Source organism: Cibotium barometz, chromosome 50 (genome assembly GCF_041138505.1).
Source record: "Cibotium barometz isolate CiBa-2024 chromosome 50, ASM4113850v1, whole genome shotgun sequence".
Lineage (NCBI taxonomy): Eukaryota > Viridiplantae > Streptophyta > Polypodiopsida > Cyatheales > Cibotiaceae > Cibotium > Cibotium barometz.
In genome coordinates this window covers 45,688,798-45,714,407 of record NC_141095.1, presented here as the reverse complement: position 1 = coordinate 45,714,407, position 25,610 = coordinate 45,688,798, and the positions used below count along the sequence as shown (strand labels likewise).

At 39.9% G+C, this 25,610-nt stretch overlaps 1 protein-coding gene across 1 annotated transcript; it reads right to left on the bottom strand.

Moving 5' to 3' along the window:
• Positions 1 to 12,864: 12,864 nt before the first annotated feature.
• On the bottom strand, positions 12,865 to 13,831 carry LOC147610156 (uncharacterized). Its single transcript, XM_086787100.1, has 2 exons — positions 13,682 to 13,831; positions 12,865 to 13,651 (listed from the first exon to the last, which is right to left on the bottom strand). The coding sequence occupies exons 1-2, from the start codon at positions 13,799 to 13,801 to the stop codon at positions 12,905 to 12,907; spliced, it is 867 nt and encodes a 288-aa protein (XP_086643226.1). The 5' UTR covers positions 13,802 to 13,831; the 3' UTR covers positions 12,865 to 12,904.
• Between the last annotated feature and the right edge of the window lie 11,779 nt (positions 13,832 to 25,610).

Genomic DNA, 25,610 nt, shown 5'->3' with positions numbered 1-25,610 from the left:
ATGGTGATGAGTGTGTGCTAATTAAGTTTAGACTCAAGTTCAGTTAGGTTACAAGATGGAAACTTGTACTCATAAAAAAGACTTGATATGTTGTGCTTGTATTCTAATGCTTCAAATATCATCCTTTTATATGAGGAAAGTACAACAAAGCTATGATAGCTCATGTGGGATAACTTGGCTAGGTGACTTGGCACTCTAGCATCACTCATTTCAACACCCCCCTTGATGCTAGATTGGGTACAATTTTTTTTAGGCTTTCACTCTTCCTCTCTCTCTCCCCTTGTGCTAGGCTACTTTGGCCTTTATGCTACTTTGGCACTATAGCTACTTTAGCTATGAATTTCAGCTTGAGTGCATCATATGGCCTCAGAGACTGATTACATCACACTTTTTGTAGAGGCAAGAGGGGTGAAAAGTACAATAGTTCTTTCTCTAGAAGAGCACGTCTTCAGCTGGGATAACTTTGGCCTCGAGATGTAGTTTGCCTGCTTCTTTTTTGATAGCAATCTTCTTCTAGGTGACCAATTTTTCCACAATAGTCACAAAAAACAAGCTTTGGTTTATCTTTATTGTGACATTCATTCTTGGTATGACCAAGTTTTCCACAGTGATAGCATCTTGGAAGTTGAGATGTTGATTGATTTGTCCTTTGAAATCTCCCACTTGTATATAGTGATTTCTCCCTTGAATGTGATTTGAATGATTCTTTATCTTTGAATTTGGATTCTTGTTCAAGTAGAGATGATTCTACATCTTAAAGTTTAGTGTAGGCACATTTTTAAGTGTAGCACAACAATTGATTCATAAGGTTCTTTGGCGACACTTTTTAGCAATACAGCAATAGATTCATCTTCCTCAATGACCTTCTTTAATGCACTAAGTTGTTGTTTGATACCTTTAAATTTACTAATGTGTTACGCCATGGTCTCTGTCTCCTTCTTATCGAGCTTGTAGAACTACATGAGAAGGTTGATCTTTGAGCTCTTTGAGTCAGTGCCGAAAATCTTGTTAAGTTCCTGCCATTCCAACTTGGCATCCTTGATACCAGAAATGTGACTAATCACATCATCACCAAGATTTTGAGCGATGAGGCCCAATGCTTTGTTGTTTTGGAGTGGCTCAGCCTCCACTTCTTCATCCTCAATAAGGTGACAAAGCCCCTTACGCATAAGCAAGTACATGGTCTTGCTTTGCCATGTGAAAAAACCATCACCATTAAATCTTGAGACAACTTCTACATGCTCCATGATTGGAAGGGGGTCTTACCTTGAGCCTTGATTTTAGTGCTCAAGCAGTGTCTTACCCTTTTACAAGTGATTTGCAAACTATATGCTAGAGATAAACCCAATGCGGTGAAAAATCACTTAAGTTGTTGAGTAATTCAAGTGGTTGAGATGAATTTTGATGCAGCAAAGAATTTCCCACATCAGAATATCACTCTAATTTTTCAATTTTAGCCTTGATTGAGCTTAATTTTTGCTAATGATAGTGATTAAGTGTTAATCATTGGGATTAATAGAGCTGAAAGATGGACCCTTAAATTGAGCATGAGGGAGCAAGCATTTAGGGGGATTTTTTCTTGAGCTCTATGCCCTTGATAAGAAGATAAGAAACACAAGGAAATTCCAACCAAAAACCCCACAAAACATGCGAATTTACGCTTCTTCTTTTGACTCTTTTTTGCTTGATTTGGCTTAACCCGTGGTTGATTCGGGCCCAGTTTTGGACTATGGGTTACTTAGGCTATGTCTAATCTTTCCCTAAGAGTGCTTGACTCAATTTGGTAGGCGACATGAATGGAGAAGAAAACCAGTCTGGACGACGTGAGCATTTTCGGACAGCAGCATGCTATGGTAAGATTAGAGAGCAATATGAGGCCAATGTATGCCTAAAATATCTCTCCCAATGGTGCCTTGAGTGAGGAGAATGATCAGTGGCCACAAATGGTGAAAAAGAGATAAGATATGAATTAATGAGAATAATTAGGATTAATGAGAATAATTAGGATTAATGAGATTGAAATCAAGCTGAGAAGGCTAAAACTAAGCTAATGGAGAGCTAGACCTAAGCTCTGATACCATGATGAAATTCATGGATCAAGATCCCTAATGATAATCAACTATCTAATTAGAATCTAATCCTGATCTAATCTTATACTAAATTATGACAACACTAATCTAAGGTGGATAAAAATGAACAATACTCATGGTGATGAGTGTGTGCTATTTAAGTTTAGACTCAAGTTTAGTTAGGTAACAAGATGGAAACTTGTACTCATAAAAATACTTGAGATGTTGTGCTTGTATTCCAATGCTTCAGATATCCTCCTTTTATATGAGGAAAGTACAACAAAGCTATGATAGCTCATGTGGGATAACTTGGCTAGGTGACTTGGCACTCTAGCATCACTCATTTCAACACATGTGATGTATCACACCCATCAATATGATGAATGAATGAGTTACTTAATCCCAATGCTATGATAGCAGGGCCTTCTCAACTTTGACTCCCCAAGCAACGTCTCCTTCCCGAGTTATTGACTTTTTCTCTTTTATGTATAGACACTAGCTATCAAGGCTAAGACCCCCATGAAATCATTAGCTTTTCAATCAAATTTTCGATCAAGGGAGAAAATTATGTGAAGTGATCTCAAATTTTGTGAATAATTTAGACACTACTCTTGACCTATAAAGAGTAAGACCTATCCTCATCCATTAATCATGGGCACTTAAGCAAAAATCGATAAATTTAAAGGACAAGGTTTCTAGACCTAGCAGACGAAGGTCAAATTTACCCTTATGAGAAAAGGGATATGGAATGTAACAAACGAAAAAGAGAAAAATTCAACAACTCGGGAAGGAGAAGTTTTTTGGCTAGTCAAAGACAAGAAAGCCCTTGCTATTATAGCCTTAGAATTAAGTGACGCATTCATCCATCATATTGACAGGTGTGATGCATCACGAGGCTTGGGCACATCTTTAAACCATGTTTGGTGCACAAGGAAAGTGCTCCAATTTTAGCTTGTTAATAAAGTTTTTTCAGCTGAAAATGAAACCAGGAGACTCTCTCCCCTTACATTTAAACTCAATGAAAAGCATGCTAACACAATTGGCAAGTATCAAAGCTGCCATAGATGAAGCATCACAATTGCAGTCTTACTCAAAAGTCTTAAGGATGAAGAGTATGGTAATATTGTTACCACTTTTACAAAATTGGTGGATACTTAAGCTTCCCTCTTAGAGGAGGAAAGAAAGATCAAGCAAAGAAATTCCATCTCCAACTACAATGAATGGGGGGGTTATTTCACAAAGTAGAAGCAAAAGGGCTACACTAAAACCAGGAATTACTCCAAGGGCTTCATCAACAAAACCAATAATAGATGTGGATTATGTGGTAAGAAGAATCATAAGGAAAAAAAATTGTTTCTTGAAGCAAAAGACCAAAGCTTTGATTGTTGAAGATAATCAAGAAGAAGATGATTAAGTGGAGGCCTCACCAGAAGAGCCTCACCAGAAGAGGCCAATCTTATGGTTGACTCACATTGGGTTTTTAAGGCTACTCTTGCTACCAAAGACCTCTTGGCCTGATATTCGACAAGCAACCTCCAACTAGGATTTGTATCAAACCTATGGGCATTAGATCTCTAATGTATCCAGATATGTATCACTTGATAGAACATCTGTGTATCTAGCATTGTATCAATCCCTAGGCATTAGAACATATGTTGTAGGAGGGTGGATGTTGGAGACAACACATGTTCTCTTGCTATTTATCATTGTACGGGTTCCAAAATCAAAGGGTAGCATATAGCCATAGTGTGTGAACACTCATTATGAGTGTATTAGCTTATTTATGTGTGTTTGTGTGTGAATAGCCTCTTATGCTTAGATATGATATTGTGCAAGTGTGTGTGTATGTATGCAAGTGTGTAGGAAGTTTCCTTAGGGAGACTTTGTCTAGGTTTGATTGAGTCAAAAGATAAGGCTATATGTCTATAAAAGCATGTATTTGATCGTGCAATACTCTCTCTCTTGCATTTCATCTCTCTTCAGCTTAGTTCTCTCTCCATCTCTACATGATGGGAATGTTCGATCCTTCATAGCTTGCTTAAGCTAACCATAGGCAACCTTCCACCTGCTCTACACTTCTTTTATTTTCTCTTTTTTCTTTTGATGAATGGCCTTTAATGGGCCATAGTAGCATCTGAGTTTGCTTGCATTTCCAAACCAGCAAGTGTTTTAATTCATGTCGATCCTTGCACGGGATGAGCTTACACACTAGGAATGGTCCCATCCCTTTATACTTTAACATGCGCTTTCCGTTTTTTTCATGGTACATGAGAACCATGTCCCCAATTTTGATATCTGTATCTTTGAGATTTTCATTGAACCATTCCTTGTGCCATAAATATTTTCGACTATATTCTGTAGACAATGCACACTGTCTAACTTCTTCCAAGCATTCAAGTTCAAAACAATCAGTTAGTCAGTACATTTTCTATCAATCTTTCCGTCATAATAATTCTTAAGCTTGGTACTAACAATTCCATGGGCATGACAGCGTTTGTTCTCTATGTCAAGTTAAAAGGTTTCGTGTGGATGGAACCACCTTGTAGGCCGTCCTATAAGCCCAAAGAGCAGATGTGGTAACTTTTACGCACACCAGTCATTGCATGAGGCTTCCATTGTAGGCCGTCCTATAAGCCCAAAGAGAAGATGCGATAACTTTTACTCACACCATTCATTGGATGAGGCTTCCATTATCTTGGTCAAGATAACACAAATAATCTCATTGGTGCTCTCAGCCTAGCCATTGGCTTGGGGGTAGTACGGTGAGAATATACAATGCACTACCACAAATTCACTCAATAGGAACTTGATTACATCATTGATGAAGTGAGTCCCTCTGTATCTTACTAGTTTGAGTGATTGAATACCCAAATCTAGTAATTATAAATTCATAAAGGAATTTGGTTGTTGCCCTAGCATTGGCCTTTGTGGTATAGTAGTTTGTAAAGAGCAATGAAGATAAATCAAGTGCTTGAGTTCCTCGAGCTATTGGACTAATCGATCCAAAGTCAATGCCCCATTTCTCAAATGGTTATAAAGACACTACAAGGTGCAAGGGCATTTTGTCACAGTTGTGAACCCTAGCGAATAATTCTTGAGCTTGACATTCATTGCAGCCTTTTACAAATTTAGTAAATAAGGTGGGCCACCATAAGCCTACAAAGAGAACTTTATTATAATGGTGTCTGTCAATAAATGTCCTCTAGCTATGTCAAAGTGGGCTTGCTCAAGAGCATCGACATATTAAAATTCCTGAGGACAACGCCTCATGATCCCATCCTAGCCTAACTTGTACTTGCAAAATCAATTAGTAAGGGGATGCATTTTTGATAAGGCATTGTGCTCTATCTCAATTGAGGGATCTCTCTTAGGAAAAACCATTAGTCAAATAATGGGTAATCTCTTCGACCCATTCCAAAATAATGAAGAGTTTGAATAGTAGGACATTAGGTAGCTTGTTCTCCACCTTGACCACAGCGGTTCTTCATTGGGGATGGACGATAAAGCATGCACATGATGTGAACCTTTCCACATGGTCATTGTGAATCATGGTCCATCGAGTGATCCTTCACGTAGCACAAGGCTTATTGACCGAGTAGAGAAGTGCCTGATGGTCTACAAAAGATATGAATTTGTTTGCCAAAAGATAATGGTAGTATTTCTTTATAGAATAGACCATTTAAGAGTTCTTCCCTTTCTGTTGGTGGCATAGTTTTGTTTAGCATTGTTCATCCTGCTTTGGCGAGCTGGCAAAGCTAATAGGGAAACCCATATTATGCTCTTCTAGTTATGCCAAAACATAACTAATTGTGAAATCCAAGGCATTTATGTGCATATGGAAAATAATACCCAGTTGGGAGATCTTAGAATTGGTGTGCTTTTTGCTAGAGATTTCTTGAGAGTGTCATAGGGTTTTTGACACTCATCTGTCCACTCAAAGATGACAAGTAGGTTTTACAAGGGTCTTGCTATATCGACATACAGGATTATAAATCTTCAATAGTATCCAACATGTCCCATGAACATTAGACACTCTTGAAGTTAGTGGGTGGTGGAAGCTTAAGAGTTAGCTTCACCTTGTCATCAGTAGAGATGCCATGGTCAAAAACAATGTGGCTGAGTATTACTCCATGTCTCACCCAAAACTAGCATTTGAGTGGGTTAAGGGATATTCTGTACAATATATATCTTTCTGGTACCTTCGTCATGCACTATAGGAGATGTGATTTCCATTTGGAATTAACACAAAGGTCGTCCGTGAAAACCTCAAGGAACTCCCCAAGGTATTTTGTGTATGCTATGCACATAAGCCTTTGGAAAGTGCCTGGGGCCTTGGGGAAAGGCCAAATGGCATAACTCTCATGCATAAGTTCCCATTATCTAGAAAATATGGCCTTATGTTGATCATTCAAGTCTCTTTCCACTTGGGGTAGCCCGAACTCCATCAAACAAGGAAGTTGTAGCCCATATTTGCCACATAATCTTCCAACATCTCTAACTCATAACTTCATGCAAAAGAAATGCTCTCGAATTTCCATGTATTGACCAAAGGGAAAAGTGCCAAATATGGCCTTATGTTGATCATTAAAGTCTCTTTCCACTTGGTTGTAGCCCGAGAATCCATTAAACAAGGAAGTTATAGGCCTCCTTGCCTACTACGCATTCCATTACATGCTCAATAAATGGTAAGAAGTAATAGTCCCCTTCACCATGGCTATATTAAACTTTTTGAGGTTAACATAAATCTACATCTCCCAATTTTTCTTAGGTACTATGACTATTGGGGATATCCATTTTGTGTACTCTATCTTGTAAATGAATCCAGCTTTGATGAATTTGTCAATTTTGTCGTTGACCATTCTATAGTATTTTGGATTCATTTGATAGGCCCTATACCGTGCTCCTTCCACAAGAGGAATAGAGTGTTTGACCACTTCCTTAGGTATGCCCTTCATGCCAGTATATTTCCAAGCAAAGCAGTCTTGGAATTCTATGAGTAGGTCGATGAGATATTTTTCTTCTTTTGGAGATAGGTCCTCTTCAGTATATACAGGTTTGGGATCCTCATCATCTCCTCCTATGTTTACCTCCTTAACTTTAGCTAGTCCATCATAAGATGTTCCAAGCTTCTCGTCAGGGGTTCTCTTTGCCCTCTCAAAGTGTGTAAGCGGTCACCCACATTATAAGTTTTGAACGTGCATATGTGATTCTGACAGGTTTCCCACTTGTAATGGTGGAAGTCAAGGCCACATGATGGTCAATTTTTAACCATTTTTATCATTATGGGCAATTTTCAACCGTTTTTATCATTATGGACATTTAAAAGAATATTATCTGACCTTTCCTTAATGAGAATATTATGCAACACTTCCCTATGTGACTTAGGAATGTGCATTCCCACTTACGAATGTGCGTATGCACTCCACTCGAGCCTGAACATAGGCAAACCATAGAGCAATTTTCTATGGTTCGGTTTAAAAACCTAGATTTTGCCCTCTGATTTCTCCTTAATGGTGCATTTTTTAGATTTTTAATTTGATAGCATGCTTTATCTTTAACCTATTTAATGATGTGTACAATGAAACCTAATGGTTTTTCCACAAAGATTAATGGTGGTGAGATTAATTCCTAAAATGAAACAAAAACTCAAAAAATTACAAATGCAAGAAGGAACTAGCCAAAATCAAAGGAAATTGAATCGAACGCTTACTTATAATCATGCAACTCGAGCCCAAAGGAAACCTCCATGCTCCATTACACCAAGGTAGGAAAAATAAATCTTTAAATAACAATAAACAAAAGTTAAACCGATGGATTTGCACTCTAACCGATCTATGTCAATACAAGCCAAGGTACTTTCCCAGTGCCAAGATGTTCACTAATTTTTGAGAACACAAGATAGAGAGAAGGAGAGGAGAATGCAAGGGTCTTACTGGTTTGCACCTCAAGTTACTCTTGGTAGAGTAACTCTCTCTTGTAGGGAGAGCTAGGGTCCTCAACAACCTTGCCTCCTTTGTTGTCACCACAAATAAGCTTTGCAAATGGGTGAGAAGCAAAGAGAGAGAGCTTTGGAAATCTCAACCTCTACTTTGATGCACAAGTGAGAGCATGAGAGAGTAGATAAGAGAAGGAGAGAGGGAGAAGAGAACATACATCAACAGCATCACAACTCACCCACACAATCCCTATGCAACAAAGAAGATGAGAAAGCATATAAGCTATTTCAACCACAAGAGCAAGAATACTCTAGCTCAATTATGAGAATGGTATTATTTCTTTTCTCATTAGTCAAAATGTCTTATATACAAGATTTATTTGTACAATGCTTGGCTGCCCAAATAATGTCCAAGGGCCCAATAAGTTAGTCTAAGCTAATTTCCTAGTCTAAATGTACATTACTAGCATTACACAATTCATAAGTTCATTGACTATCTTTTAACATTACACAAGTCGTAAGCTTAGAGATTTTCCATAATCATGTTACATAAAGCGCATTGCGCGGTACAAAAATATGGCTTGAAGATGTTGCCTCATGTTTTGGAGTAATGTTAGCCAATGTGTTAACAATCTTCTTCTTCTTCTTCTTTTTGAGACACGATCCTTCCTTCTCTACTTAAGCAGCCAAGGCCTTATTTCCTTTCCTCCTTTTCAATTTTGTGATTTGTCTTTTCCTCTAGTTTAGCTATTGTTTATTTCTCACCATTGGCAACTACCTTGTTCCATTCTTTAGCCCATTTACTTTAGTGGCTCCAATGTATCATTTACTTTAGTGGCTTCAACATATCTTAACAACTGAGCATTTAACAAGAAAATTAATAAGTGTCAATAATGGTGAAGTTGAGTAGAGTTATGTATAATGTCATGAAAAGTAATGTTACTTAGTGTCAAAAGTGGTGAAGTTGAGTAGAGTTACGTATAATGTCATGAAAAGTAATGTTACTGAGTGTCAAAAGTAATGTTACTGAGTGTCAAAAGTGGTGTTACTGAGTGTCAAAAGTAATGTTACTGAGTGTCAAAAGTGGTGAAGTTGAGGAAAAGCATCATTAGAGTTGTATAATGTCATGAAAAGTAATGTTAAGTGTCAAAAATGATGGAGTTGAGCAACAATCATCATTAATTTAAAATTTTACAATTTTTTAAGTTTGTGATACTAGGGGTGTCATTAGAACCCCCCGTCTTATAGTGGTTGATATTTTTCAATACACTTCCCTTTGTTTACATCAAGTGGTTTGAGGTAAATTATAAGGACATAAACTATAGAAGGGGAAACCCTTGATATATTGATCTAACCCTATCTAAATAGTACCATTCTAAAGACTTGGAGTCTCTTTTCCACTATTTGTACATTACATTCCTCCACAACTATTTTGTTATGCACATGCTATTATGGCACTCTCTTTACATAGTTCATAGAGTAAGTGTGTGTGTGTGCGAGTAATGTGCCACTATCTTCATACAATCCACAGTAAGGTGTGTGTGCAAGTAATATGCCACTATTTTCACATAGTTCACATTAAGGGTGTGTGTGCCAGTAATGTGGCATCAATAACCCTTTCACTCTTTCATGAGGATGAAACTAGAAGTGGTTAAATGGAGTACGGTAAGTGCTAGGAACCTTGCTTCATGTCATGATAAGGTGTTTGATTCTAATTAAGCTACAAAACTCAAATACTCAAATGATAAGGTGTTTGATTCTTTACATAATCCCAATGCCCAAGTAGAGGTTCCATCGTTGCACATACATGGGTATCATTTGAAAAGCTTGTAAGAAGGTAGAATACAATATTAGGGAGTTTGGGAAATTCCCAATTCCCACTTTGCAAAGATTCACAAATGGGGAGCACACTAAACCCTGTCAATCTTTTGTCTAAACCCGCTCATGTGACATATCATTGGAAAGCTCTTGATGTGTAGGCTCTAAATATACATTCTTTGACAAATTTGGACTCGATATGCTCAAGATAATCTAATAAGTAGACTCAAAAGTGCCACCATGGAATTCCCAACGTATGGGGATTTTCCCAAACTCCCTAATATGGTCTTGTAGTAGAGGAGGGCCTGCATGCATAAGCATATGCACGTTAAGAAAGTGTTCAACCTTTTTGCATATAAACCCCTCATATCAAAGACACCTCAAAACACAAGTATATTTTTGTGAGCTCAACTTGTTCTAATTTTGGAACTTTGTTTGGGTTGAAAAGAATGATCTATGGGAACACTAGCAAGATATTACCAAAGGGGAGAGAGGCAAAAGATTCTAAACAGAACGATGGCACAACAACAAAGTAGCAAAAATTATCTCGTAAAGGAAAGCTATGAGATTAAGCTATTTGTACTAGACTAATTATAGATGTTTGTTGTTGTTGTCACAGGAGGAAAGGGGTTTTGCGAAGCTATGACATTAAGCTATTTGTACTAGACTAATTATAGATGTTTGTTGTTGTTGTCGGGAGGAAAAGGGCTTTGCGAAGTGTTTTTCTTGGGTGTTATGTTTCTAGCACCCATATCCTATAATTACTTGCCTATACATCTTATTCATTTTTTAAACGATAAGAACTAAAACAAAGTTATTACACAATGTGAGAATAGCATATGCTACACAACTAATAATTGATTTTTTAAAATCACAGAAAGGGATGGCTAAAGTAAAGCTGAAACTCACTACTACCAGCAACGTATGTAGTATAAACTATGACACCGCTCCTACTAAAGAGTACATCCATATGTTCACATATAGATGGAATATGACATGTTAATCCTCAAACTGTCATATGACCTTCATATATAGTGCATTATTTTTTTAAATATCATAAGGCAAGGCCTTTCTAATGACACCATTTTATGAATAACTTGAGCTCATCAATGGTTTTCATTGTTTATTAAAAGTTAATCTTGAAGTATGTGATATACTATACATGTTATACCCTTTTTTATTGAAAAACAAGTATGAATGTGGGCAAAAAAGTTTTCCTTATGTTTTGACAAGTCTCATTTGAAGGTTTATGCATAATAAAAAGAGGATAAGAACATGAGAGATCACTATGGTTTTTTAAGCCGAATTCTAAAGCCTTTCTTTGAACACAAGAATAATGTAGAAAAAGCTCTAGATCTTTATAAGGTAGTATGTGCATGTGTTTTATCTTTCATGAGAGGTTCATAAAAGGCGTGCAATGGAGCTTTTAAAAAAAGGAAACTAAGAAACATGGGTAAATGGTTGTCCTTCTAATCAAAATTTAAAGTTACACTTTAAATTTGACCCATTAGTACACATACAATCACATTTTTCCTATGCACATGCACATGTTGGATATGACAGCCATGCAATTTCCTATTGGATACTAGAGTAGCTAGTTATGAAGTCACATCTAGTACTTCCTTTAGTCTAGTAAAATAGAGATAATAATATTGAAGAGGGAGGTGACATTACCTTCACATGCACATGGGAGGACATAAAAATGAGAGAGAGAATGATGGAGAAAACTATAGTCACATGTACGGACTCAAGTTATTAAGTTGGGACATAGAGGATGTTGATGGATTGGTGGATGATAAAGTACGAAAAATACATGACATTACTTATAATGTGAAGACTCCAAAGTTTTGAAGACTTGAGAGTTTCATAAGTTACTTATAAGTTGTGAAGACTCGAGAGTTTTGACACACAAGCATATGTCATAGACTCACAATCTTAATTTTTGGAAATATATGAAGGAACATAGCTTGACGGTTCTAAATGGAGCTCCTTTGGTCTATCATTATTAAGCATTTACCCCTAAAGTAAAAGTTAATCTATAAGTCTGTCTTACCACATGTTTCTAACCCCTTGGACCTTCCATATGGTGGAAGGTTCTGAGTCCATACGCAACCAATGGCCCCTTGGACCTTCCATATGGTGGATGGTTCTTGAGTCCATACATAACCAATGGCCGAGATCGCCTCTCTTTCATGGGTACCCAAACCTCTAAGGTGGCTTTGTATAAAAGTTTAGGACAGAGACCGGTATATGAGAGCCGCATTCACATTAGGTAAATAGTATAAGGTGGATAACACATTACACTCAAGTGGGTGGAAGATACCGTCTCTTTAGATATTAAATAGAGATAAAGATAGTCTATATAGATTTTAAATAGTGATCAACAGCTATTAATGAGATACTATTTTGCTTTGGTACTAGGTCTCCACATAGGGAGAAGGCCAACTAAGAACATGGTTGTGGGACCTACCTCAGCGAGCGAGTGAGTGAGGCTCTCCTTTTATTGTGTGCCTGACAAAATTGAGATTTGTTATGCACTACTATTATTTTTAATAGAGCACGACCTATGAGACAAATAACTATTAGTAAATGTGCACATTGCATAGTAAGCCTCCGTTTATCAAGTGGAAACCCTTGGTTTTTTTACTGAGATCTTCCACAGCCATTTCCCATGGATGCGGACTCTCTGGGGCTGGTTTCCACGCAAAAAGAAATTTCCAACTGGTTGTGATGAAGACAAAACAGTCCACAAAATGAATAGGTGGAAACCCATCTCTTAGGTGGAACCGAGCCGTCATCTCTTGAGCCCAGATGGACCCGTCCACCATCACGTCTTTTCCCGGCTCGTAAACGCCCTAAATGTCGTGAAATGTGTCCGTTGGTTACATATATTATAGAATTATAGATTATAGATATAGATATAGATACGAAATAAAATAGGACAAAAAATGACCGTTTGGCGATGGCGATCGTCAGGCTTGGCTTGGCGGATATATAAATCAGTCTCAATTACAGCTTGCAGGAGCACGCAGAGAAGGTAACTTCTCAACACTTTTGAGCGTGTAACTGCTGTGCCTTTTTGTCACTTTATTTCGGGCTCAGCGTTCTCGGAGGAGCTGGTGCAGAAACTCATTGGCCAGACTCCTCTAAGCGAGCAACAGGCAATGGCGGGCAAGAGCTTGTGGGCGTTGGTGTGTCTCTGCATCACGGCCGCACTAGTCAGAGGCCAGCCTGTCCCGGCGCCGGTTTCTGGCGGAGAAGGCCTCACGCCCACGGCTGCCCCTCCCGCGGCACTCACGCCTACCGCGGCCTCCACAGTGCCTCCTCCGGCAACAACCCCCACTGTCGCCGCTATGGCACCTGCCACCTCACCTCGTACAGCATTCACACCTACCTTCGCTCCAGCCTCCACGCCCCCCGTTACCTCCACATCTCCACCAGCGCTAGTACCTACCCTCTCTCCACAACCGTCGTCTCCTTCATCAACCACCACTCCTCCAGTCGTTTCTCCAGCGACCTCGCCGTTTGCGTCTCCACCACAACCGTTATCAGCGCCTCCTGCCGTCACCACTCTCCCTCCGGCTTCTCCTTCTCTTGCTCCCTCCAGTACACCTCCCATTGCATCTGCTCCTGCCTCACCACCGTCAACTACATCATCACCCACCCCCTTGTCCTCTAAGCCTCCGGTGGTCTCACCTACCCCAGCAGCGTCCTCCCGACCTCCCGCGCCGGTTCCTGCCACCTCGGCTCCCCCGTCCCCCACGCCTGCCCCTATTATCTTGACTCCACCGTCCCCCGCGCCTGCTGCCCCAGCTCCTTCCCCCTCTACCTCCCCTGCCCCAGCTCCTTCCCCCTCTACCTCCCCTGCCCCGTCACCCACGGCTCCTGCCTCCACCCCCATTTCCAGCTCCCCTGCCCCGGTTCCTTCCCCCTCTACCTCCCCTGCCCCGTCACCCACGGCTCCTGCCTCCACGCCCATTTCCAGTCCCCCTGCCCCACCCACTGCCTCCCCTGGCTCCCCGGCAACGGCCCCCGCCCCAGTAAGTCCCCTTCTGCGTTTTTTAGTCTGGTGTTGCATCATGAAAGTGTCTCAGACGTATTCCTATTGACTAGTGAGTGATCTTCTTGATTGTTTGCAGAGTTTTGGAGTCCGATATGTCCCGCATTCTCTCACTGGGCTCATGTTTTCCGTGATGACGGTGCTGCTAGCGCTCATGCCTGTTTGAGTGCAGAGATGTCCGACCTCACTTCGACCGTCGGCCACTTCGACCGTCGGCTACTTCCACCACCGACATTCTTTACTTGCCGCCACGCGTGCCGTTTTTACTTTTTTCATAAAATACCCTGCTCTGGAATTTTATGTCATTGCCGCCACACATTCCGCTTTTACTTTTTTCATAAAATGCCCTGCTCTGGAATTTTATGTCATTAGTTTTGTATATAAATAATTCTTTTCTAGATGTACTTTTCGAAGTTCGTATTCGATTTTCCTAACGGAAAGTGTGTTTTCGCGACCTACATCTATAACGTATTTTCCGGGAAAAATACTGAAAAATATGGATGGGCATTTTCGATTTGTCACTGTTACTTTCGATTTTTTTTCACTCTCTGGTACCTCCACATGAATCAAAAAAATAACTTAGAAAAAGATACACTACCAGACATGTAATAAATAATAAAGAAAATAACATGTAATGTCTCTCTCAGAACATCTTTAAATTGTCAAATAAGTTTACAAATAACATATTTTTCTTGCTTTTACAAGCTTCCAAACGCCATAGACTCGCCAATTCTGGCCCAAGTAATGAAACTCTCGTTTCAAGCCTGCGTATCCTTCAAAACCATGCCTTCACATCCCAAGTAATATAGTATCCACAAATGTGTCCAAATTTCTGAAGTAGTCTTCATATCCTCAAACTAGATGCATCAATTTTATTAATCTAACCATGACACTTTCTTATCTAGAATAAGATAGACTAATCAAAATGTCTCACTTAGAACATCCTTATTAATCTAACCATGACACTTCCTCTAGCTAAATTGAATTTGTAGAACCTCCAATTTTATAAAACCTCCATCATGAATTTGTAGAACCTCCAAATTTGAAATAATCTCATGAAGAAGGTTTTGAAATCATTGTGTCTCAAACTTAGATGCATGAATCCATGAGTAAAATTTGTTAGCAATCTTATCAATTTATAATAAACATGGAACAGAATTTGAAGTGCATTGAGCACTGCCAGAGAGAGTTGAATTGAAATAAGCTGTCGAAAGTTCTATCTCTCTCTAAAAATCACACACCATAGTAGTAGTTTTCATGTCTTGGAATTAGGATTAGGGTTGCAACAATGCACACACACAAGATAGAGAAACTCAAACTCATGAATTTGTAGAACCTCCAAATTTTAAGGTTTTGAAATCATTGCATCTCAAACTAGATGCATCAATCCATGAGTAAAATTTGTTAGTAATCTTATCATACATACAATAAACAAGAAACAGATATTGATGCATCAAGCATTGCCAGAGGGGTTATTTTGCGAGCTTCCAAGAATATCTCCCTCCCTCCCCAATACTTCTCTCCTTTTCTTTTGGGAAAGAAAAACTCTCTCTCTCTCTCTCTCTCTTCTCTCTCTAAATTTATCACATACCATAGTAGTCTTTATATCTATTGAAATTAGGGTTAGGGATGCAACAATGCACACACACAAGATAGAGAAGCTTGAGAGTACACAAACTCACTAGATTAGAATGAACAAGATAAGTACACACCCCAAGATGAGTAGATAAGAGGGTGTACATATATGTACGGGAAAAAAGTCCTCCTAGTGTGAGGAAAAAAGTACCCCCCAGCGGTCCTAAGTGTGTTCACACATGTCACTACCATATAATGCTACAAATCTCCCCTGGAGTGATGCTGTGAACATGTACACACTCTCTCTCTCTAAATTTATCACATAGCATAGTAGTCAGGGTTAGGGTTGCAACAATGCACACACACAAGATAGAGAGAAGCTTGAGAGTACACAAACTCACTAGATTAGAATGAACAAATGTGTGCGAGATATAAACTTACACACCCCAAGATGAGTAGATAAGAGGGTGTACATACATACGGGAAAAAAATCCTCCTAGTGAGGGAAAAAGTACCCCCAGCGGTCCTAAGTGTGTTCACACACGTCTTTATATCTATTGAAATCAGGGTTAGGGTTGCAACAATGCACACACACAAGATAGAGAAGCTTGAGAGTACACAAACTCACTAGATTAGAATGAACAAATGTGTGCAAGATATAAACTTACACACCCCAAGATGAGTAGATAAGAGGGTGTGTACATACGTACGGAAAAAAATCCTCCTAGTGAGGGAAAAAGTATCCCGCACCACGGTCCTAAGTGTGTTCACACACGTCACTACCATATAATGCTACAAATCTCCCCTGGAGTGATGCTGTGAACATGTATAGGGTATGGCAGATAAATCGTGAAAAGGCAGTAAGCCCAAAGCTTTATGAAAAGCTTCGAACTTTTCACGAGGAAGAGCCTTCGTGAAAAGTTGTCATGTGTAGGCACATAGACTAAGCTGATCTCTGCTATTGCAGAGAGTCTTTCCCTGACATAGTGGTAATGCACCTCAATGTGCTTAGTGTGAGCATGAAACACTGGGTTCCTCGTAACTGCTTATATGCTCTAGCTATCAGTGAAAATTGTAGTGCTAGACGACCGTTTAACACCCAAATCAGCCATGTATAGGGTATGGCAGATCAATCCTGAAAAGGCAGTAAGCCCAAAGCTTTATGAAAAGCTTCGAACTTTTCACGAGGAAGAGCCTTCGTGAAAAGTTGTCATGTGTAGGCATATAGACTAAGCTGATCTCTGCTATTGCAGAGAGTCTTTCCCTGACATAGTGGTAATGCACCTCAATGTGCTTAGTGTGAGCATGAAACACTGGGTTCCTCGTAACTGCTTATATGCTCTAGCTATCAGTGAAAATTGTAGTGCTAGACGACCGTTTAACACCCAAATCAGCCATAAGACTTGACCAGCTTTAGTGAGGCATGGGTGTAGTAATAGGGGAGACTGCCGGTGTGATGTAGATGGGACTTGAGTATCAAGGGTGGGGCTGTGTTAATGATTTCCTCTTTAGGACACAAGAGGACTGTGGCTTTTTTTGGCATTGACTTCCATGGTGGCCGTTTCTTTGTGCCATTTGATTTAGTAGTGAGTGGTATCAAGCCATTCTTTCCTAATTATAATCTGGCCTTGGAGTGCTCTTTCATCTATGACATGAAATCTACACTCCAACTGGTTATTCCTAATAGATATTTTATGAATGAAATACCCAACACTCTTTAGACGCATTTATGTGAAATATGAATGCAAGTGTTTTCAGATGTAATTGTGGGTTTTCCAAGAGTTTTTGAGATTGGTGCGGCCCATAGGATATATGTGGGTTGCCACCTTTGTAGACCATTCTCAGTCAAGAATCTAATCCATATCCTTGGTAGAAGACTTACTGGTCTTTGTGGAAGGAGTACCCTTTGTGAGAGCAGTTGGAGTGGGCAAGCACTGGATTGGAGATGGTGGACTTCTCTTCCGAGAGGATCGTCGTTAGCTTTCCCTTGGGAAGCTCGAGGATAGCTATGTTGAGTTGAGTGTACATGTAGCATTTTTAACCCAGATCCCTCCAAGGATGACTTCTTTTGTGGTTTGACTTATGGGAACCACATAAAACTTACAAGCCAATGTGTAAGAGATAGTATGTCCCATTTGTGTAAAAAGACCCAAGCTTGTGTATCCATTTTCCACTAGGCAGCTAAATTTTGGCGTGAACACTGTGAAGAGATCGTTTGCCTAGGGAGAACCATGATTCCCATGACAAAAGATTGTGGCTAGATATTGGAGATAACAAGGTACACTTTTTGTGAATATTTTTGCCAAAGGAGAAATCTAACCATACCCGAAATCTAACCATACCTGAAGGGTTATGGTTTCATGTTGGGGGTTTGCGCTTACACTCAGGGTGTTATGTGAGGCAAAGGCCTTGAAGGAAGGGTTCATGAAGGTAATGGGAGGTTGGGACCACAAATTGCATTTTGAGTTTGTGATTTGGGATTGTATCAAGTGTAGCAAGGATTTTCATCTAGTCATGGTCGGCTTCGTTGTCATCGATGGAATCGATTGTGCATAGCTCCTGCACGTCATCAAGGATTTGCTGACAAGCTTTGCAAATAAAGAGATTGTGGTCACATAATCTTCGGCGAAGGGACCTCTCATCATGGGATGTGTCTTCCATGTACATAGGTTTACTTTGAGAGTTTGATCCCATTTGCGGAGGTAGACATGAGCTATGTCCCAGTCATGGACTAGTCGTGTAAGTCTCATGAAGGGCCTTCCCCAGATGCTGTTATAGCCACTGTGTTTGAAGCTCATGTCAAGGAATTTAATCTTGAGGTCCTTTAATAGTCCTAAGGGTGCTGCGGATGTCCCGTCCGCCTTATCTTCAATTTGGTGTGATGCCTGGGTGGTTGTCCCCAGTTTTCCCTGCACATCCTTGTGATGATGCTTAGCCCTAGCACGCCCACCTAGGATGGCTATGATCGCATGTCCTTAATAGGAAATGGGTAGGGTTGCGTTTATGTCTCACTTTTAAAGTAGTGACCGAGCGCATTTACTCAAATTGTAGGTGCACCTTTGGGTTGTGGGTGTTTCTCATGAAGTAATTCGAGATAATGTGGCTTAGATTCATTTGAGGAATTTGAGTTATCTATCTCCTCTATGGGGGCTTGTAGTTTCTGTTCCATCCAATCCTCCCTGAGGTCATTTCATAAATTTGGATTGCCTTGTAAACAAGGCTCCATACATTTGGATTTGGGAGGAAAGAAAGGCTGATAGGCTGGAAAGGTCGTGTTGATGAGAAGCTTCCTCATTTTTAGGGCCTGGTTCATAGGTTGGACTAGTAATGGTATATGGAAGTTCAATGTGGTCCTTATGTGACACGTGTTGAGGTTGAGACTTGGGTGCTACAGTAGGGTAAAATACCTCAGCAAATTTTGTGTGGGCACCTTATGAGTCTTTGTCGGACTCTGTGTCATTCTCCACATCAGATTGTTTGATGTGAACGTGGGATTTGGTCTTGGTAGCCTAAGGAATAGGCAATAGAGGGTTAGGAGACACAGGTGGGGCAAGATCTTTGTTTGTTAACGTTATGTTGGCAAATTTGGACATTGAGTAAATAGTTCTACAGAGAATTGCCTTTCCCCTCGGGTGTTAGTGCATAGGATGTTGAGATGTCAAGCTCAACATGAGCTGACACTCATGAGGAACCTACACGACCGTTTGATATTTATATCACTGGCGAGTTTGGTAGGCACCGACATATCTTCGCCAGAGATTCGACAGCTAGACTACACTGACTAGTCCTCACCTACTCACTTCTCTTAGCATGTTCATATAGGATTAGGGTAACTTACTTGTTAAAGTGTGAGAAAGAGTTTAGAAAGAGATACCTATGATGAAAAAACAAATACATATACATAATAAAAAGCCACAAGTTAGCATCACCATCACCAAAGAAAAACACGCAAATTTACCTAACAAGAATAAAAAAAGAAAGCTAAGCATTCTACATCATAGTAAGAAAAGAGGGAGCGAGAGAACAAGGGAAACATGTCAAAAAAAGCGTGTTATAGGCTTTCCAAATGCTGGAGAAGGAGAGAGAGGAAGAGAGAGGATGAGAAAAGAAGAGAGAGAATGAGATAGTGGGGGGAGCAAGAGAGAGAGTCATTAAACATGTTGTGGACCGCTTGTATATACTCTATTATGTGTGTTAGTCACTTTGTCTTCTTTGTAGACCTCTTTTGTTGTGTGAAGAAGAAGAAGAATTTTCAGCCTCTCACCTTGTGTGTAATCTTCTAGGGTTTGTGTGAGTGTGTTTGCAAGAGCTAAAGCTCTCTTCTACCTTGCATCTTTTCATGGTATCAGAGCTTGGTTCATGCGAAAGGCTGAGGAGCGGCAAGTAAGAGAAGCATAAGAAGCGGTATAAGGGTAAGAGCTTCATCTACTCTTCCCCCTTTGTGTTGGCTACTACACTCTTTCAGGAGCTCTTCGGGAGGCACCGACAAACGAGCTCTGATTGAGGAGCTTTCTTCGTGAGAGGAGGGCTATAGGGAAACTATACTATTCATTGGATAATACATTTCGGGTGCGTATGGACCTTTGTTTTTCAGTTCGCAGGTGTTCTTCACGGGTAGGCATTGCGGGTAAGTTTCAATTCTCTATAGAACTCTATTTTTAGAACTGCAAGAAGGGCGATTGGTTGTGTAGACACTATGTGTACTACAAAGAGGTCTCAAAGTTGCCATTAGGTGTATGTGAATTGAGGTCACTTGTTGTGGGCAGTTTGGGTGCAGTATAGTATCGCTGTAGAGAATACAACAGTTTGTGCAGGTCAATAAAGAGTGCTATTGCTGGTAAATTTGTGTTGCAGAAAAGATGTCGAGTGATGAAATAAACCAGATTGTTTGCAGAGAAGCTCAACAAGAATAACTTCCATGCTTGGAGGTTTAGATTGACAAATTTCCTGATGGAAAATAGTTACTGGGACTACATTGAAGGTGAACATGAGGAGGCACTAGAGATACTGAAGATTAATCCAATTGCTACAGATATAAAAGAGTTAAAGGATTGGAATCAAGGAGCAAGTAAAGTCATGTATTGGCTTTCTATCAGCATACAGGACACTATGATTGAGCATATACAGGATGCCAAATCACCTAAGGAGGCATGGGACACCTTGGTGAAGCTGTATGAAATTAACACCAAGGCACGAAAGATTCAGTTGAAGAATGAGCTTCATACTGTGGAGAAGAAGAATATGTTTGTGAATGATTACGCTTTGAATATCAAGGGCATTGTGGAATCCCTTGCATCAATTGGTGTTTCTGTTGTTGTTGATGATGATAAGGTGGAAGTGTGTCTGCGTGGTCTCAGGCCATAATACAAGGCGTTCAAGAAGTGTATTCAAATTTGGGAGAACATTCCCAACTTCACAGATTTGGTGTCAATGTTGATCATTGAAGAGAAGAACTTGGGTGAAGATCAACAGTCTTCACAAAAAAAAAAAAGTTTAGAGCAGTAGGCCTTCTACACAAATTTAGGTAGAGGACGAGGTAGAGGTCATTCCCAACTTCACAGATTTGGTGTCAATGTTGATCATTGAAGAGAAGAACTTGGGTGAAGATCAACAGTCTTCACAAAAAAAAAAGTTTAGAGCAGTAGGCCTTCTACACAAATTTAGGTAGAGGACGAGGTAGAGGTCGTGGATGTGGCCAAGGTGGTGGCCAAACAGGTAATCAGAATTATAGTCAATAGCAACAACAGTCTCCTAGGATTTACAACAACAACATACAGGTGGAAGAGGCCAGTTTAGAGGTAGGGAGAGTCAAAGAGGTCATGGTAATTGGCAAAGGCAGTATAATAATACATGAGGATATTTTTATTGTGGTAAGCTTGGACATGTGTAGGTAGATTGCTATAAGAAGCAAAGTGACATGCGCGAAATGGAAAAGTGCAGCAAAACAACTATGCATCCTCTAGCAAAAATGAGAGTTTGTTTGTTATGCAACATGTGGTTAATGCTATATGTCTAGAAATGATGTATCACAGCATGTAAGGATGGCATATGGTATGTCGATTCAGGTGCTTCGAACCACATGACAAGTCATGGTGAGTGATTCAAGGAAATGAAGAGTCTTAAAAGATCAGATTTTGTTCAAACAGGGGATGACACTGCTCATCTGATTGCCCATGTTGGAGATGTGCCATTGTCTATGTAGGATGGTAAAGCGAAGTACCTTGCAGATGTACTTCATGTTCCAAACATTATAAAGAATCTGGTTTTTGTTAGCCAGATGATTGAGCAGGGTTTGTAGGTTCGGTTTAACCCTGGTGGCTGTTGTGTAGAAGACTTTAAAGATAAGTGCAGGTTGATTTGCAAAAGGCAATAGAGTGGGCAGAATGTTTACATTGAATGTAAATATGCCTGAAGTGAGTGCTGCAATGTTTGCAAATGGTTTAGGAGTTGTTGCAGATATAGACATTTGGCATTAGAGAATTAGGCATGTAAATGTGCAAAGAATGAAATCTATGCAGACTAAAGAAATTGTGACAGGGTAGCCTAAGTTTAAAGTTGAAGGTATGCAGAAAGTTTATGAAGCATGCCAATTTGGAAAGTAAACAAAACATGTATTTTCACATGACAGAAATGTGAGCACGAATGTACTAGATGTTGTGCATTCAGATATATGGGGTCCTGCGAAGACTATGTCTATGGGTGGCTGCAAGTACTACGTAACATTCATTGATATGACCACACGACGAGAAACGTGTGGGTGTATTTCATGAAGGAGAAAAGTGAAGTGTTTACTCATTTTCAAAATTTCAGAGTAAAACTGTATTGGAAAGCATGTGAAGTACCTAAGGCCAAATGGAGGTGGAGAATACTTCTCCAATGAGTTGTCTGAATTTTTACGAAAGAATGGCATTCAGAGACAATTTACATGTAGATACACTCCGCAGCAAAATGGAGTTACTGAGCTGAAAAACATGCACATTGCAGAGATAGCACGAGCATTGATGGCAGAGAAGAATGTGCCACATAGCTATTGGGTTGAGGATGTGTCTACAACAGTTTATATCATGAACATATCTCGTACTGCTGCAGCAATACATGATGTAACGCTAGAGGAGAAGTTTACTGGCAAGAAACCTGATTTGTCTCACTTGAAAAGTTTTTGGATGTATTGTATGTGTGCATGTGCCAGATGAATTGCTTACTAAGCTAGATCCAAAAGTAAAAAAATGTGTCTTTATTGGGTATTCCCTTTAGCAAAAGGGATATAGATGTTATAATCCTGCTACATGCGAATTGAGGGTAAGTAGGGATGTTGTATTTGATGAGATGAGTAGCTGGTATGCTGAAAAAGATTCTATTGGGACTGATGTAAGTGGAAATATGGTTGCACAGAATGCAAGTTAGCAATCACAGTCATTGGGTGGACCAAGAGAGTCCTCATCCAGCGATTCTATTGATAGACCATGGAGTGGTAGGTTGCATCATAATACCAGTCCTGAAAATGTAGTTGGCACATCACATAAAGGCAAAGAGAAAGTGGTTGAGCCCCTTGGTATGCCTGATATTTCTGTAGGGCATTCTCTTGTTGATGGAGATTCTAGTGGCTCGGAGATGAGCCTTGATGAGGAGCTTGGGATTCCAACAATGAGGACACCTAGTGTGAAGAAGGCTATGGAAGCCATGAATGCAAAGTTACGAAGATATGGAAGAGTCAAAAACCATGTGCAGAGGTTAACTTATGATGGTTATGTGGCACATCATTATTCTTATATGGCAAAAGTTGTGTAGGTTGTAGAACCCACATGTTTTGATGAGGCTATTGGAAATGTGTGTTGGGAGAAAGCTATGGATGAGGAGATGGATGCATTGTATGGAAATGAGACTTGGGTTTTGGTGCCACTGCTTGAAGGCAAGAAAGCTATTGGTTGTAAGTGGGTGTATAAGGTGAAACATAACAGTGATGGTAGCATAAGCAGGTACAAAGCTAGATTGGTAGACAAAGGATATGCGGAGACATAGGGGATTGCTTATGAGGAGACATTTGTCCTTGTTACAAAGATGGCAACTGTGAGAGTTGTGATTGTGGTGGCTGCAGCTAAAGGCTGGTTTTTACAATAGATGGATATAAAAAATGTGTTCTTACATGGTGACTTGCAAGAAGAGGTGTATATGGATCAGCCCACAGGTTTTGAGAATACAAGTCACCGAGAGTATGTGTGTAAGCTTCGTAAGGCCTTGTATGATGGGCTGAAGCAAGCTCCACCAGCATGGCATAACAAGACTGCTGAGTATCTTATCACTATTGGTTTTCATATGGCAGATGCAGATCACTCCTTATATGTACATAAGAGTGATAAGGGTATTGTGATCATCATTATATATGTAGATGATCTTATTATTGGGAGTGACAACTTGGATGAGATTGAGCATGTGAAAAGTCTTCTCAAAAGGAAGTTTGAGATGAAGGATTTGGGAGATCTGCACTACTTTTTGGGAATTGAGGTCATTCGCACACCTAAGGGTATTTGACTATCACAGAGACAATATGCATTGGACATGTTATCCAAGTATGGGATGGCTAATTGTAAGCCAATCTTGGTGCCATTAGATCAAAATGGCAAGCTTAGTATGCGGGTGTATGTTATGTGTTGGAGCAAATGAATCCAAAATGTTGAATTATAAAGGAGGGGATGGATAAACTCATTGCTCAATAGACTTATTCTACTATGAGATTAAGAACATCGGTTGGGTGTCACCCATCATAATTGTGCTGCCAAAAAAGAATAAGAAGCTTAGGGTGTTTGTGGACTTAAAGAAGGTCAATGAAGCAATCACAAGGATCATTATCTCTTACCATACCTTGATCATGCTTTGGAATGACCGGTCGAAGCAAAAACTTATAGCTTTCTCCCATTGTGCCCTAGAAGATCAACCTAAAATAGTTTTTACAATTACTTGGGACACATTTGCTTATAAGGTCATGCTTTGGAACGAGTGGCCAAAGTGGAAGCTTATAGCTTTCTTCCTCCATCATGCCCTAAAAGATCAACCTAAAATAGAATTTACAACTACTTAGGAAACATGTCCTTATAAGCAAATGCTTTTTGCTTGACTAATGCTCTAGCAACATTCTAAAGATTAATGTGTATAGCCTTCAAAGATTACTTGCAAAAGTGGTTGGTGTTGAAATTAGGGCATTGTGATGAGCTATGGTGCATCAAACACTAGAATCAACATCATTAACAAAGTGATTAGCAAATAATTAAGATGTAATTAGTGGGTAATTACGCACAGGCTATCAAGTAGGCCACGTGGTAGATAGATGTATGTGTGAGCACTTTAGTCAAGGTCGCGGGCAACTATAGTAAGCCTTGGACACATAGAGAGAGAGAGTGTCAAGGACTATGAGTTTAGGGACTCGAGGCACTAGTCTCGCATGCTATCAAGTAAGAGAGAAACTTGATATAGGCTCTAGGTGTGCTAAGATAACTTGAGAGGAGGTGTGCTAGGCACTAGTCGCGGACTATCAAGTAAGGGGAGGCAAACTTGGTATAGGGTCTAGGTGTACTAGGAGTATTCACTTGAGGGGAGGTATTAAAATATACAAGTGAATAGGGTGTGTGCGGGAACAAGCCCTTGGTTAGAGGCTATAAAAGAGGATGTGTAAATGTGAAAGAACCCTTGTGAAAAGGTGAGAAGAATCTACTGGGAGAGAGAGAATAAAGGGTAGCATGAGAAGATTTAGGAAGTGTGGATATATTCTGGGAAGTGTGGAGATATTCTGGGAAAAGTGAAGAGGTGGAGAGAATCAGGGAAAAGAGGTGGAGTGAATCATGGAGAAATCAGTGGGATTTGATGCTTGATGTAAAATCTATAAATTAAGGCATTGCCCTAATAAGAATTTGCTGGTTTTTGAGAATCCATGCCTACATTAATCTATTGCCTCGAGTCCCTAAACTCATAGTCCTTGACACTCTCTCTCTCTATGTGTCCAAGGCTTACTATAGTTGCCCGCGACCTTGACTAAAGTGCTCACACATACATCTATCTACCACGTGGCCTACATCATCGGTGGCTCAGAGGTGGTTTTACTTTGTTGGGACATGTTACATTGGGTTGGGTCTCTCTCTCTCTCTCTCTCTCTCTCTCTCTC